General features: G+C 36.9%; 1 protein-coding gene and 1 non-coding gene across 6 annotated transcripts in view; both read right to left on the reverse strand.

Annotated features, from left to right (window-relative positions):
• The window catches only part of SENP7 (SUMO specific peptidase 7), a 139,884-nt gene extending 126,857 nt beyond the window's left edge, over positions 1-13,027 (reverse strand). For 2 of the 5 annotated variants that reach the window (XM_032406435.1, XM_032406433.1), the window contains exons 1-2: positions 12,432-13,026; positions 2,283-2,335 (exon numbers count right to left, since the gene is read on the reverse strand). In XM_032406435.1, the coding sequence (XP_032262326.1) occupies positions 2,283-2,335; positions 12,432-12,471 (93 nt within the window). In that variant the 5' untranslated portion in view covers positions 12,472-13,026. Of the gene's footprint in view, positions 1-2,282; positions 2,336-12,431 lie in introns of all 5 variants that reach the window. The other 3 variants (XM_032406436.1, XM_032406437.1, XM_032406434.1) reach the window with 3 other exon arrangements.
• On the reverse strand, positions 1,221-1,289 carry LOC116634176. The gene has a single exon (XR_004299884.1). It is a non-coding gene; the product is annotated as a small nucleolar RNA SNORD26 (small nucleolar RNA).
• Positions 13,028-16,685: the final 3,658 nt, after the last annotated feature.

The raw sequence follows: 16,685 nt of genomic DNA on the forward strand, positions 1-16,685 counted from the left end.
GAGCACACCTAGGTGCACCCAGACCTAGATTTCTAAATACTACTCTTCAATAAAAGAACCAGGGCTCCTTAAAAAGTATCTTGGAGTACCAGAAATAAGTGCTAAAAAAAGGAGCATGTTAAAAGGGCATAGGATCCAAACTGAAAGATCTTCTAATAGCTAAGCTAAACATTTCGTTTCAATCAAAAAAGCCAATAATGCTGTAATAAATTATAACCCATAGAATACTCTTGAGTCCATATTAATAAAAATAAGTAACTGAATAAATAAATAAGGAGAAAAGAGGGGTAGCTCTCCCTTACAGAAGAACTTCAATTAATAAATGTAGAGGGAATGAGGGAAAAAGAAAATCACCAATAGAATATCATATACACAAATGTTGCACACCAGATCCACTGCTAGATGGTAAAACAGTGGGTGAAAGTTTAAGAAACAGTATATTTGCATAGATTCAAAGTATCTCTCCCACGATATCTACTTACTACAAAGTGAAGGAGTAACTTTACAATGGAATAACCAGGTAGAAGCCATCTTAAGCAGGTAGTCAAGACTGACATCACTAGTAATAAGACATATCATTATTGTGTATTGTGTACTCCTGACAGGATACACTAAGAAGGGCATATCATGTAATATTCTTCCCAAAAAGCCATAACTTTTATCTAATCATAAGAAACCTGAGACAGGGGCACCTGGCTGGCTCAGTCGGAAGAGCATGCAACTCCTGATCTCACAGTTTTGAGTTCAAGCCCCACATTGGGTGTAGAGATTACTTAAAAATAAAATCTTTTAAAAAAGAAAAGAAACCTGAGACAAACTGAAACTGAGGAATTCAACAAAATACTGACAAAATCATAGTACTCTAAAAATGTCATGATCATGAAAGAACAAAGACTGAAGAACTGTCACAGAATCAAGGAAATCAAGGAGACATGACACCTAAATGCAACGTGGGATCCTGGAATGGAAAAACGACATTATTTTAAAAAAAAGCTGAAGATATCCAAGTAATGTCTGTAGCTTAAAGTATTGTACCAAAGTTAATTTTTAAATTTTGGTCATTGTACTGTGGTTATATAAGATATTAACACTAGGGGAAGCTGAATGAAGGGTAGATGAGAACTCTGTAGTATTTCTGTAAATTTTCTGTAAATCTAAAGTTACTTGAAAATAAAAAGTTAAATACGGCCGTACATCTAAAAATAAGAAAGAGAAATGCATTTACTCAATATTAGGAATTTCTCCACTGATACATCAGAAAGAGAGAGTTCAACTGAAATATCATCTAATGGTGGACTTTCAACTGCATGAAGCAGCAACCGAAAACAGCATTTCACTTCACTGGAAGTATTAAACACAAAAGAAATAGTAGTCAATACAGAGGTATTTAAAGCTGGGTATGGAGGTGTAAGAATTTATTTTTAACCCCCTCATTTACGCCATGTAAGCCAAATCCAGAATTTTAAAAGAAATCATACCCACAAATGTAAAGTAAGGCAAGGTGGAAGAGTATCTAAAGCCATGCTCTCTATTTGGTCTTGTCTGTGTACTCTTGATTCCCTCTCAGAGCCCTCGTTATGATTTCTTCTCCAGCTTTGTTCCATGAAATGTACCAAATTAAAGTTCTCTGTGCCAAATTAAAAGTCCTCTGTGCATAATTTGGAATGCTTCAGAAAAAAGTATCTAATAAATTATATGTATAATGAATATCAGGGTACTACTGTGTTTAAGTCACAAAATTCTAGAGGAAAAAAAGATTATCTTTCTAAAAAGAAATTAAATTTTTGAAACACTTCCTACATAGGTAGAAACTTCATTTTGCTTCTTTTGCTACTCTTGGCTTACACAGAAGAAATAAAATAAAATAAAGTAAAATAAATAAATAAATTTTAATAGGAAATATTTCAAATAGTAATTTTCAGCACATGACTTGAGCACAACCTCTCTATATCTACAGTATTACAATTAATGAATGTGAGGTATGCTAATATATTCAGTTATCAAAGAAATGCTGGGTTATGTTTCATATAAAATCTAAAATAAGGCCTAGAAAGTATACTGATACATCTTACAATGATTTAAACAAGGCAGATCCCAGAAAGTGTTTCTTTCTTGGTTAACCTTTGAATTAATTAGGATATACCATTCCCTGCAAAACAGTAATTACTTATGGTTTTATAATATTTTCTTTAAATTTTTATTAAAAAGAAAAATAGCAAAATACTTTCAATATTGGTAACTCTAAAGATAATGAATAGATTAAAAGCAAAACTAATGCATACCTTATGTAACTCAGAAGATGAAGACTTTTTCCTTTTTCCTTCTGTGATAATTTCTACAAAGACATGGTAAAAATTATCATTTAACATCTAAATGAAATAAACAATGTGATAAAACAAATCCTTTCACAGCCATCCTTTGTTTTAAATTAACTTGCTAGGGTCAGAATTTGTGCTGATACATTTTACAAAACCTAACAGACTAAACATAAAGGTCAAAAAATAATCAGAAGAATAGCAAATTCTCACAAAACGCCTTCATTAAATAACATGTATGATGACAATAGAAAAAAGAAGAAAACTTGGCTCTAGGAACTAAATAAGATATTCCCTGGCAAAAGTCCAACAGGTATTCAATAAATGCTGGTTGAACCATATGACCAGATAAACGTTGATAATAGGGGAAGCTGGGGGGACGGGGGGTGAAGCAAAAGGTGAGAGGTATGTTTGGAATATTCTACAAAAACACTTCCAGTTCTACTACATATTTAAGCATCTCTGCAACTAGGAACAGTTTAACTGTCTCCTCACCAACATTTTTCAGACTTCCTGTGGATTTTTCCTTTATGATTCTTTCATTCAATCAGCAAATATTTACTGAATGTCTATCATGTGCCTGGCATGTTAGGCAGTGGGGATAGTGTAGTAAGCAAATTAAACACAGTCTAAGCTTTTCAGGAACTTACAATTTACTGGAATATATCAAAGATTTCACAATAAAAAGTAATAGTAGAAATCCACACATATGTGGTCACTTATTTATAAAAAGATATCACTACAATTAGGTAAGAAAGAGATGATCTTTACACTAATGTTGAAGCAATCTGATAACCAAAAGGGAAAATAAATAAACCTTGACCTCTACCTCACGCTATAAACATAAGTTAATTGGATCATAGATTTTAATGTCAAAGCTTCTAGAGTAAAAAGGAGGGGAATAACTTCATGACCTCAGGGTAGGCAAAAATTTCTCAACCAAGACACAATTAGTACTAACCATAAAGGAAAAGATTAATAAACTCAACTTCATTAAAATTCATCAAACTTCATCATTAAGAGAGTAAGAAGGCAAACCACAGACCGGAAGATTATTATTTATATTTATTATTTATAATACATTTATCTATGTACAGTATGGTGACAGTTAATAATACTGTATAATACATACATCTGTCAAAGGACTCAGACCAGAATATATAAAGAACTCCTACAAAGCAAGACAACCCAATCTTCAAATGGGCAAAAGCCTTGAATTAGGAGTACCTGAGGAGAGAAGGAATACTGACTAGAACAGGATACAAGTAAGCCTTCTGAGATGCTGGAAGTGTTTTATATCTTGATTTAGCTGATTGTTACACAAGTGTATTTTTATACAAGTACAAAAAGTTATCAAACTATACTAAAGATATGCATACCATGCTGTAATACTTCAACTTAAAAACAAAACAAAAAAAGCTTTAAAAACAACAATTATAACAAACGGACTATACCTTATTCAAAAATCTATATAGCTGAAATAATTTCTCTAAGTTCATAATACATAGCAGTAATTTCACTACAGGTATACATCAGAGATACCATAATAAAGTAAATATCACAATAAAGTGAGTAGTTTCCTATTCCATATAAGTTATGTTTACACTCCACTGAAGTCTATTAAGTTTGCAACAGCACTATGTCTAAAATAACCATATACATATCTTAATTAAAAATATCTAATTGCTAAAAAATGCTAACCATCATCTGACCTTTCAGCATGTCTCAGGGAATAGGGAGGCCCAAGGAGAAGAAGAGAGACAGGGAACAGCCAGTCAGTAGAGCAATCAGAACACACACATTTATTAAGTTTGCTGTCTTATACGGGTGTGGTTTGTGGCACCCTAAAACAATTTACAAAAGTAACATCAAAGATCACTGATCACCAATCACCATAACAAATATAATAATGAAAGTTTGAAATATTGCAAGAATTTCCAAAATGTGACACAGAGACATGAAGCAAGCAAATGCTATTGGAAAAATTGTGCCACGAACTTTCAATTTGTAAAAAACACATTATCTGCAAAGCACAATAAAACAAGACATGCCTGTATATGCATTTATACCTCTATACTTAAGCTTTTGATAAATTCAAACAATTTTCAATAAAGTAGCATTCCTTAGACTACCAAAAATAAAAATTTTTAAATAAATGGTAAGAAAGCCCTTACCTTATATTCACTTTTATGTGTATTTTAAATTTAATAAAATGTTTTAAAAAGTATCAGTTGCCCAAATTGTAATTTATAGATTAATATTCCCAAACTGACTCATGAGTTAAAAATGCACCTATCCTGTTTTACAGCATGTTTCCCTATTTCCTTTAAAATTAATATTCTTGTGACTTCCCAAAATTTTAGGGGTTTTTATAATTGAGCTATTCCATTTTATACTACATTGGCTTTGGGTCATTTAAATAAACATATGATGTGCCTCTTCTTGTGATTATCTGGTATATTGTGGTGCTCAAAAGTTAATGATTTTAAAGCTCGACAACCTAAATTTCTATCCTGGCTTACTTGTGACTTCTGAGACTAAGACAAGAGAGAATATCCAGCTTTTCTTTTTTTTTTTTTTTTTAAAGATTTTATTTATTTATTTGAGAGAGAGAGAATGAGAGACAGAGAGCATGAGAGGGAGGAGGGTCAGAGGGAGAAGCAGACTCCCTGCCGAGCAGGGAGCCCGATGCGGGACTCGATCCCGGGACTCCAGGATCATGACCTGAGCCGAAGGCAGTTGCTTAACCAACTGAGCCACCCAGGCGCCCGAGAATATCCAGCTTTTCAATTAAGATTAAAATGAGATAGCCTATATTATTTAGCATTATGTCTGGCATATAGTTAGTGCAAAATAAATGGTAACTATTATTTTAATAGTTTATATTGAAATATTACTCTTCAAGAGACCTCAGTATATTAGTATTAGCACACAGGAAAATCTAATTATTCTCATTCTAAATACATGAGTCAAACGATTGAAAGACATGACTTTTTCCCAAGTAGCTTGTGGAATCACTCACTCACTTATTTACTCCATAAACATTTCTTTAAGATGATGATTACCACGGCCAGCCACTAGGTGAAGTACACAAATTATTTTTATTTAGTCTTTACAAAAGCCTTATGAGATCAGTAACAGTATTATCACCATTTTACAGATGAAAAATTTAGATTTGAGGAATCCAAATAACTTTCCCAAAGTCACCATGTTGATTCATCACTGGTCTAATACCAGAGGTAGCTTTCTTAACCAGTACACTCCAGGCATGCTATGGGATATAAGATTAATAAGATAGTCCCTGTGTCAATGTCAATAGTATAACAGAACAGATTAAACAATTTAGGAAGCTAGAATATATGATGGAATCTGATATAAATATCATGTAAGAAGTGCTAAGACCCATGGAAGTTCAGAAATAGATTATGATCTGTTTTAAGTTTGAGTTAATTAGGAGATAGTTCTTGGAAAGGCACAACTGAACTGAGCTTTGAAGTTTTAGATAATGAGCAAATTTTAGATAGGCAGAAATGGATGAAAGGACAGTTCAGTGCCAGGTGCACTCAAGAGGTGAGTTATCATTATAAGTATATGCAAAGTAGGATAAAGCAGCCCATATTTGCCAGCCTTCTAAATTATTAAAGACTCCTATTAGAGTTTATCCACCTAGAAAGCAGTTTTGAGACAGCACCATAATAACAAACTTCCGATCTGGATCTTTGAAGCTACTCAATCCTATCCATAACCCATTCCCTGTTTTACCATTCTCTCTAATCTACTTTCCAATTCTCTGTCTTCCATCATCAGACCTGGGAATCACATTCACCACCCTAGATGCCAATCCCCACAGCCTATTATCTTGCTAGTCTCTCACGTTTTATGTAATTCGACTCTACCCCTTCATCCACATTCTTCTCCATCTCTTCCCTAGCCCACTAAATTCCTTTCCAGAGTCAGTACAATGTTCTTAAATTCTGAATCTTTTCCTGGAACATTTCCTCCACCTTAGTTTAACTGAATCCTAGCTTTTTATTGACTACATTATTTTTTTAAGGTTTTCTCAAGATTCTTCTCTCACTTATAAAATCAGGAGTAGGGATTAACAATCTCCTCCTCCCACTACCACTTCCAATTAATATTTTATCTTTATTGCATAATCCCTTCTTTAAAATTCCCATAAGTTGGATATATTACTTCACCATATTTGTGATTGCCATGCACTGACCCAATACCCTCTCCAACATTCCTAGAATTCTGATACTTGATTCATAGTTTTCTTCTCTATCTCTAAAATTTACCATCATTGTGAAGCTCTAAAACTTCCGTAAGTCAACTCACTCAAAACAGCGGACTCACTCCAACACACTTCTACACATCCCCATTTCAGCAACATACATTTGTCAATGGATTTAAGGAATACTGTTGCACTTCTCAAGTTCTCAAAAGTGAACTTTTCATTCTACAACCCACGGTTCTTTGACCCTTTCATTTCTTCACTCACACTGAACCCATTTTTTGCCTCCATATCTTGTCCTACCCTTTAACCTTAAGTAAAACTAAATTCATTTTTTTCCAAATTCTTGCTGCTAGACTGCTTAGCACTGCTGAACAAAGTCACATAATAGTAACTGCAACAACTATGACTACTACTACTACTAAACTCGCACTTGTTTTAATGACTTTCAAAATTACTTAACAATTCTTTTATTCATGCCTAATTGACCACCTAGTCCATTTTGAGCTACCAATACCACTTGAAAGTCCTTTTACCAAAGATGATCTTTCCTTACTTCGTGTAGAAGCTATGACTGCAATATCCTTACCTTCTCAAAATTTATCTATATCTTTATCCATCTTCCCTCCTTTCTGCACATCTCAAGAAACTATCTTTTGATTCCAATCTCCCCCGTTTCTTCTGAAACCTCACCCCATCAATTATCTCCTACTTAGTATCTTTCTCTCTCCACTCACCCCTTTGCCACTCACCTGATTTAAGTCTCAAAGTCTAATGAAAAAAAAATTCCTTACTACCTTATTTACTTCTCCAACTTGTTTCAGAAATCTTTTTACATCTCATTTTCCTTGTTTCACTCAGCCTCTTGAAATCTGGCTTTTGGGACGCCTGGGTGGCTCAGTTGGTTAAGCGTCCACCTTCGGCTCAGGTCATGATCCCAGGGTCCTGGGATCGAGTTCAACATCAGGCTCCCTGCTCAGCGGGGAGTCTGCTTCTCCCTCTGCCTGCCTCTCCCCCTGCTTGTTCTTGCTCTCTCTGGCAAATAAATAAATAAAATCTTAAAAAAAAAAAGAAAGAACGAAATCTGGCTTTTGTCCCTACTAAAACCAGTGGTAAAAGTGACCTCCTAATTGCCAAATTCAGCACCCTCATACTATTTTAACTCTAATCTACATTGCTTATCACTCTCCTCCCTTGCTTCCCAAACCTTTCTTTCCTAATTTGCCTATCTGCCTACCAATGTTTCTTCCTTCCTACTTTGAAACTAAATGTGATTCATGACTTTTCTCACTCTATACCTTCTGTGGTGATTCCATTCATTCCAATGGCTTCAGCTAATGTCTAGGCAGATAAGGTAGTTTTATCATGATTAATTGCAGATTCTGATTTTGAACTTCAATCATGGTTCATTACACTTACAATGCAAAATATGCAGACATCACCTGAGCCTACTGAAAAAATAAAGTTGTATCATCATGGGACACTAGAGCCTCAAGATGAAAACTAGGGGGAGGGAAGAGTTTCAAAATCAAGCAAGTGTGAATAACACTGCATTCTCAGCTACTCTCCTGAAGAGGCACAATGTACAACAGCAAAAGGCTCTAAAACTCCTGCAATAAATAAAATTTTCTTATAATTACAGTTCTCATACTTATTTGTCCATAGAAACTTATTTTTCCCAAGTAAGACTCACTAATGTCCTGTGACAGTAAAAGAAGTTTAAATTATGTATTTTGTAATCAGAAAGACCAGATTTTGAATCCTAGCTATTTCTTTTTTTTTTTTTTTTTTAATTTTTTTTTTTTTTTTTAAGATTTTATTTATTTGCGAGGGAGAGAATGAGAGACAGAGAGCATGAGAGGGAGGAGGGTCAGAGGGAGAAGCAGACTCCCTGCTGAGCAGGGAGCCCGATGTGGGACTCGATCCCGGGACTCCAGGATCATGACCTGAGCTGAAGGCAGTCGCTTAACCAACTGAGCCACCCAGGCGCCCGCATCCTAGCTATTTCTTACTTGCTACTGCTAAAGTTGCTTACCCTCCCTAAATCCCAGTTTCCTCATCTGTAGATCAGAAATAATAACTACCTCATAGGGCTTTTGAAAGAATTAAAGTCTGTAAAATTTTTAGTACACTGCTTAGTACTGAAGTTCTCAAAAAAACATGTATCCTTAACTTAAATGAGAGTGAACACAGATTTCCAAGGATGATGCCTGAAGCAATCAGCTGAAAACCTGAAATTCACTTGAACTATCCTGTTTAATTCAAAGATTCATTTGAAAATTGTTATCAAGGACTTTATCTGTTATACTTTTGTTGTTGTTAAACATTTCTAATGGTCATTCTCCCTTGAATGACCCATGCATTTAATTATTATTTCATTCAACTATTAGTGGGCCGATCTCTGGTGCCAGATATTTTTTAATCTGTGTCCCATTTAATTTACTGCTTTTGATATGTGGTGAACTTGGAAGTAAGGAATTCATGCTCATTGGGGTTACAAATAATTTTAAAATATAGATTCAATATACTCTAAAGAAAAGCCTGAGAAGCTTCTCACAAGTGAACTTTAACATACAGACTGTGTAATTTCTCCTCTCACTGCTCAGAGGTATTTTTTGCTTAATTCCTGATTCATGGCCACATTCCAGAAAAGTAAGGTAATCAGAGCTTTGGTGATTTTTTTTTTTTAAGATTTCATTTACTTATTTGACAGAGACACAGCGAGAGAGGGAACACAAGCTTTACTTATGAAATTTTTCCTTTAATTTTAAAATATTTACCAATTCATTTAAAAACAATAAACTCATTGCATGTTAACATGGCTAAAGTACTTTATGAAAAATAACTATTTTTTAAAAAATACTAAGAAGAGGGGTGCCTGGGTGGCTCAGTCGTTAAGCGTCTGCCTTCGGCTCAGGTCATGATCTCAGGGTCCTGGGATCGAGCCCCACATCGGGCTCCCTGCTAGGTGGGAAGCCTGCTTCTCCCTCTCCCACTCCCCCTGCTTGTGTTCCCTCTCTCGCTGTGCCTCTCTCTGTCAAATAAATAAATAAAATCTTTAAAAAAAAAAAATACTAAGAAGAATGGCAATATTTTACCTATTTGCAAATCTCTTTAATGTCTGGCTTAATAAAAGACAACTGTTTTGGGACACCTGGGTGGCTCAGTGGGTTAAGCAACAGCCTTAGGCTCAGGTCATGATCCCAGGGTCTTGGGTTCCTTGCTCTGTCTGCCTCTCCCCTCATTCCACTCTTACAGTTATCAGTTACATAAGTCCATAAATTCTTGTTTTGTGTGTAGCTTAAACCAGTTGGAACTGGGTTTCTGCTACTCGCAACTAAAAGAGTTCTGAGCAATACACTATACAACCCTTCACAGTTCTTCCTTATTTAGAACATTCAGGGAAACCTAATGCAGTCTCACAGAGGAAACTTCAAAACTTCATGTTTTTTCTTTCTACTGCTATCCACATTCTACTTCTAACTTAGAAATCTTCCTGTTTTATTAATCAAATTCCCCTCTTTGAGTATTATGAAATCCTGATGACCATAAATGTCACTTCCAGTCATGAGTTCAAGTTAGCAACCACTCCTAATGAAATGACAAATATATGCACATAAATGTCACACAGAACCCAGAATCCCTTCAAACCAACTGATTAGTTTTATTTGATAATTTATGTAAAAATTAAATATACACTATTCAGAATCATTCTTAAAAACTAATATTCATCTCTTTTTTATTTATTTGAGTGAGAGAGCACGAACAGGAGGGAGGGCAGAGGCAGAGGGAGAAGCAGACTCCCCGCGGAGCAGGGAGCCCGATGTGGGACTCAATCCCAGGACTCTGGGATCATGACCTGAGCCAAAGGCAGACACCCAACCAACTGAGCCACCCAGGCGCCCTAATATTCATCTCTTAAAACCAGATGAATACAGGAGAACAGCTAGGTAATATTAGATTTGAGAATGGGTTTTATACAATAACAATTACTTTTGAGAAAGGACAGCTCCAAAAGGAAGGTCTTCGGGGGTAAAAAAAAAAAAACTTCTCCAGAGGGATAGCTAATATAAATATCAATGTCTTTTAAGAAATAACAGCTTCATTATCAAATTTTACTTCCCACAACCACTTGCATCAAATTAAATGTAATAAATAACTCTAAGTGTAACAAGGGAAAGGAGGCGATTTGCTGAAGGACAGTGTTAATATCTTGCTGCCCCCCCCCCAAAAATGTATTAAGCCAAGATGAAATGCACTTATTGAAAAAAAGGCTGTGCATCTTAAACTGAGGAATAACTCCTAAAGTTCTATTAGAAAGCACAGAAAAGACACCATATAAACAATGTGCATTTTCTTAACGTGTAAATTTTACATTAAGGTCTTAGAGGAGAAAAAACAGTATGTTAAAACAAACATTGATAGGGCGCCTGGGTGGCTCAGTCAGTTGGGCATCTGCCTTTGGCCGGGGTCACGATCCCAGCATCCTGGATCGAGCCCCAGGTAGGGCTCCCTGCTCAGTGGGGAGCCTGCTTCTCCCTCCCCATCTGCCTCTCCCCGTGCTTGTGCTCTCTCTCGCTCTCTCTCAAATAAATAAATAAAATCTTTAAAAAAAAAAAAAAAACACTGATCTATTGGAGGCCTATATTTATATATGTACCCCATGTACTTTCAAAGGCAAAGAGTATCCCTAGGATACACACACACACACACACACACACAAATGGTAACAATAGTTGCTTATGAAAAGGGATTCAGGTTTTTAACTGCTTCGAGCAATGTCCCATAAATCCTGTCCACTTCTCCTTTGCAAAGAAGGCAGAAAAATGCTTGAGATGCACTGCCACAAGGGACTCCTAATAAATTTGGAATTGTTAAGACTGTCTCTGCAAATGATACGGTAAGAAGGGAGAAAATGAAACGAAATAATTGATTCATTGGGTGTTAGTTTGTGTACTAGACTGTAAGCTTATTAAAGATAGAGTCCTCCCCCTCTCCTCCTCTGGTTCGTCCACAGGACTTAACACGAGGAATTGAGGTACTCTTAGTGGATGAGATCTTTGACAAAAACTTGTTACTGGGAGGAGCTCTACCTCATGTCTTATAACTCCACTTTTGTGTTTCCGAGATGTAGTACCCCAAACTGAAGATAGTCATTTAAACCGTAAAGCAATTTCAAAAATAAAAATATGCTGAGATTAAAAACACAATGGAAGCCCGGCTTCAAATCCTTTGTTCGACTTTTTAATCACTTCTGGAAGAAGCAGCAAGAGGCTGGAAAAGAAAAAGGTTATTAAGAGGGTCTGTTCAGAAGAACGAAACCCCGTTACAGCAATTATCAGAGGGACGAAGTATCAATTAGCAAGCCCCGCCTTTCTCTCTTTGCAGCCGCTTCTCCCTGCCCCGAGATGAGGGGGTGAGAAAGAGGCTAAGTGGAGAATCAAAGGAAAAGAGAAAAAGTGGGGTCAGGCGAGGGAAGTGAAACTGGTACATTGGTGGAATTAAAGGAAGGCGTGGCAGGACACCGGCAAGCCAACCGGCAAGATCCATGGGCCGATGAGACTCAAGCAGGGTGTTTGCGGGAAGAGGGGAAAACTGGAAGGGGTGCTGGGGTGGAAAGCGGCCAAGGCTTCGATGACAGCTTGGACTTGGTCTACGACTCGCAGGGGTGGGGGCGACCCGGGAGTCTTCCATTGTGCGCGCCCCTCCGCTCCTGCCTTCCCCTCCCCTCCCTGCACGAGCCGGAGTCGGAGCTCGAGCCCGAGCCCGAGCGGGAGCCCGAGCCCTCACAGCTCTGGGCCGTAGCACCCGTCGCCTCCTGTGCCTCCCATTTGCCCAAGGTAGAAGAGAATAGGCTCAGCCCTCCTCTGACCCTTTCTCACCGGATGAAGATCGACGTCGCCCGGTCTTCCCCTTGTCCATTTTCTCCTCCTCCTGCTGGAGTCGCAGTTGCAGTCGCTGTCACCTCAAGACCCCTCAGGCTGGGGGAGGGAGGGGGAGAGGAAAGGGAAAAAAAAAAAAAAGCCAGGAAAGTGCGAACAGCGCTTGCGCAAGAGCCGTCGCCTGCCCTCAGACCGGAAATCAGCCGCCCCTCCCACCTCACCCGGAAATCACTTCCTGGGACTTGTTTTCTCTGCTGCTTGCAGCTCGAGTGCTTATTTAGTGGAGCCATTCTTATTATCTGTGCACCTATGGGAAAGTGAGGTTGCATGTATGGTTTTAGCCCGAGATCGTCAGAGGCTTTGTTTACTTTGAAGACTGGGTAGACCGAAAATTGAAAGAGGGGAAACGAGGAATTCCTGTAGTTTAGTGGCTCTCGCGAGGTGACCCAGAAAAATGAGAATAAAACGTTACTTCTAAAATTAAGTTAAATTAAAATGTTACCCTTTCTGCAGTATTACTTTACTCACGATCTCTCATATACTTGTCCTCAAGGAGCGTCCCCAAACTCAGTAAAGTCACCTGTTAGCCTAGCTATCGGTTTAGCATTCGGAGTGGAAATGTATTTGGTCAGCTGAGGAAAAGATGTCATAGTAACAGAGGATCTTTTTTTAAAATTCAAATTCGTCATTTTTAAAGGCCCAGAAAAAAAGAAAAACTAGACCTCAATTTTTTAAAACAAAATGCTGAGGTGATAGAAAGTAGATGGCTGTAAATTGAAATTCGTTCAACTAGCATTTATTACAGTACTTCAGGAGCAAGACCAGTCCTCAATGAATGCAGTCTAGTATTTTTAGACTGATTTTTTTTTTAGGTCTTTCAAAGGGCCCATCAGTTTAGCAAATTGTCCTATTTGTCGGCCATGATGTACATATTTGAGTAATTTTTTTAATGTGTAAGCTGTAATCACAATAAGTTAAAAAAAATTCAGCAGAGCGGTTTAATCAAAGGCAAAGTGGTATTGGAATGTTCCAAGCCAAAAGGGATCCTGGAGCTTAACATCCGATCCCCTCCCCCCATTTTACCAAGGCCAAAAAAGGGACTTGCCCAACTCACCACTAGAGCCCAGTCTCGTGCTTCTTGAGTCAAATTTGGCCTCTTAATTACTGTGTGGTCTGTGCTGAGGTATAGGTAAGCCTCCAGGTGCAAAAGCCTATTTGGGCTCAGAGAAGTGTTTTACAGGGAAAGAATGGTTGAAAAACAGGAATATTTCAGGGCTTGATGAGATTGACATTCACTACAACGGTTTCATTTGGAGACCCTACTTTATTTCTGTTTAACAAATCAAAACACTGCTTACAGAAAAATATCTCAATTTTAAGTTTCTTTACAAATCAACTTTTTTTTTAAAGATTTTTCTTATTTTTATTTTTAAGTAATCTCTATACCCAACGTGGGGCTGGAATTTACAACCCTGAGATCAAGAGTCCTATGCTCTACTGACTGAGCCAGCCAGGTGCCCCATAAATCAACTTTTTTAATTGAGCAATTTAACTCCGGAATCAAACCAGCTTAATTCATTTGCCAATATTGTAGGAAACAAATTAACTGCAAAAGATGGAAATAGAGCTGAGACATGGGAACATAATAAAGGAAAGTGTAAGTAGGCCTTATCCATTTTCACCCAAATTAGCAGCTTCCCTATAAGTAAGTGGTTTTAAAGTTTAGCAGTAAGAAGTTAACTTATAAGAAATGAAATTATAAGAAGTTAATCAACTTATTCACCTTGCAAATATATTGTTTAAACTTGTTGAACCAAATATACCATTCCTGCTAATGAAGATTTAGAAAGCCAGTTTGTTTCTTTGAATTAGAACTTGTTTTGAATAACATGTGAAGATAGATGAACTTGAAGCTCAAGAATTTCAAATTTGCTTTTTAACCAGTATTTTTATTGTTATAGTATTCATCTCTGCCTTATAGTTAACTACATTGCAAACAACTAAAGGACTAAAAGTTTACTTCGTACTTTTTAGCGAGTCATTTAACAACTTCATTTTGTTTTTTATGAAAGACTGATTAAGTGAACTTTTATAGTGTTTTATTATGCTCGGGTGAAAGTTTCCTCATTTTAAAAATGTAAAAGACGCCCCCTCCCAAAAAAAAAATGGTTGTCCTAGTATGTTTGGGAATAATGTCATTTCTCTTTTGTACATCGAGCTCACACTGTATAGAGCCTTTCAAATTAAAATCATTTGAGATTAGAAATTCATCAGCCCAGTATTTTATGAGAGAATGGACAGGTTTTATCTCAATGGGTATGGTTCTTTATTAAGTGTTAAAAGTGCATATAAAGTTATTAAATTAGGTATTCATTGTATTTTTGTTCTAAGCAATGGGTATAGTGGGTATCGTTTTAATAGTTTCAAGACAAAGTGGCAGTGTGAAATTGATCAACCCTTTATTTTACCCCTTGATAAACAATTTCTTGGAAGAGAACTTAATAAAATTTGCAAAAGGCCCTTTCTCATCACAAGTGAATTAACTTTAAGTACAATATGAATGTAAAGAGGTTTATTTTTTTTAAGATTTTTTATTTATTTGAGAGAGAGAGAGAGACCGAGTAGGGGGCGGGGTGGAGGAAAAGGAGAAGCAGACTCCCCACTGAGCAGAGAGCCCAACTTGGGGCTCAATCCTAACCTGAGCTGAAGACAGACACTCAACTGACTGAGCCACCCAGGCACCCCTGTGAAGAAGTTTAGATGGGCACTGTGAACATCTTGACTTCCTGTTTTAAAAACTAAAATAAACAATCTGGAACTTCTTACCACGGGCGCCAGGAAAACCTAGATTTTGCAAAGATATATGGAGCACTGTATTATGTTGCTATTCACTTCATTTTCATTGGTAATTGATTCTTTTCTTTAAAATGCTGAGAATTCTGTGAAGGAAGTTTTTATTCCACATATAAATGAAGTTACCTGTAAATCATGAAAAGACACATATAGGTTGTTTCGTTTTAAAGACATCTTCCTTTTTAAGATAATCAATTGTAACTGCCTTGCAGTGGAATAGCCTGTTTCCAGAAGTTATGAAAACCTGCAGTAATTCTAGGTATTCAAGCAGCAGATGGATAATCTTTTGTCCAAAAAGCTATAGAAGGAATGTATGCACAAACCTTTAACTGAAGATCCCTAAATTGTCATGCCCTGGGGCTGAACCCAAGGTATCTTGTACATATACCACTAATTTCTTTGAAGTGTTCTTTTTTTTTTTTAAAGATTTTATTTATTAATTTGACAGAGGGAGACACAGCGAGAGAGGGAACACAAGCAGGGGGAGTGGGAGAGGGAGAAGTAGGCTTCCCGCAGAGCGGGGAGCCCGATGCAGGGCTCGATCCCAGGCCCCTGGGACCATGACCTGAGCCGAAGGCAGACGCTTAACGACTGAGCCACCCAAGCACCCCTGGAGTGTTCTATCTTAAAATGAAATGTTTAGTCAGCATTTCTGTGCCTTAATACATTTGGTTAGTTTCAAGAGAAAAATTTCATTTTATGTTACTATTTAGTAAAATTGAGGCTTTAGGTAGTCTCGTCTTCTTTAGCCTTTAACAGTTTGGTACCCACTTACCTCTGAATAATCCAAATCAAAAAACATAGTGTCTAGGATTGGACAAAGTCCATAAATCCAAAAATCTAGTTTTCAAAATTACTTGGGAGCATCTTTTCTTACACTACCTCTCGGCCCCACCTCAAACCTTTTAAATCAGAATCTCCTAGAAGTGGAACCTAATAACCTGTATGTTTAAAATTTTTCCCAGGAAGACGTATCAAGTATTTTTTTAAGTACAAAACTGAACTACTAAACAATAATTTCCAGGGCTGTACACTTAGGAGATAAAACCATAAAGAAATGCAAAGCAGTGATTTCTATAAAAGTCCAGAGTGGTTACTTTTGGAGAGAGGGATAAGCGTTTGAAGGGACGTAAGGAATGGCTGGCATGGCCCATGGTGGTTAGAGGATGTTTCTCTTTATAATTGTTCACTAAACTTTTTTTTTTTAACTTTCCTAGAAAATTCTGTTGCATACTCAAATTTGGGAAACCCAGGATTTGGTGACATCTGATATATTTTTTTTTTCTTTCTACCTCTAAAATCCTGTTTTCTCTGTCTTTGCCTCAGGTAGATTAAATTCAGCTATTTTAGTCTTTGCTGGGGAGAGATAGGTAGGGAGAAGGAATTACTAAGAGGAAGGGA

This window comes from Phoca vitulina, unplaced genomic scaffold (genome assembly GCF_004348235.1).
Source record: "Phoca vitulina isolate PV1807 unplaced genomic scaffold, GSC_HSeal_1.0 scaffold8, whole genome shotgun sequence".
NCBI lineage: Eukaryota > Metazoa > Chordata > Mammalia > Carnivora > Phocidae > Phoca > Phoca vitulina.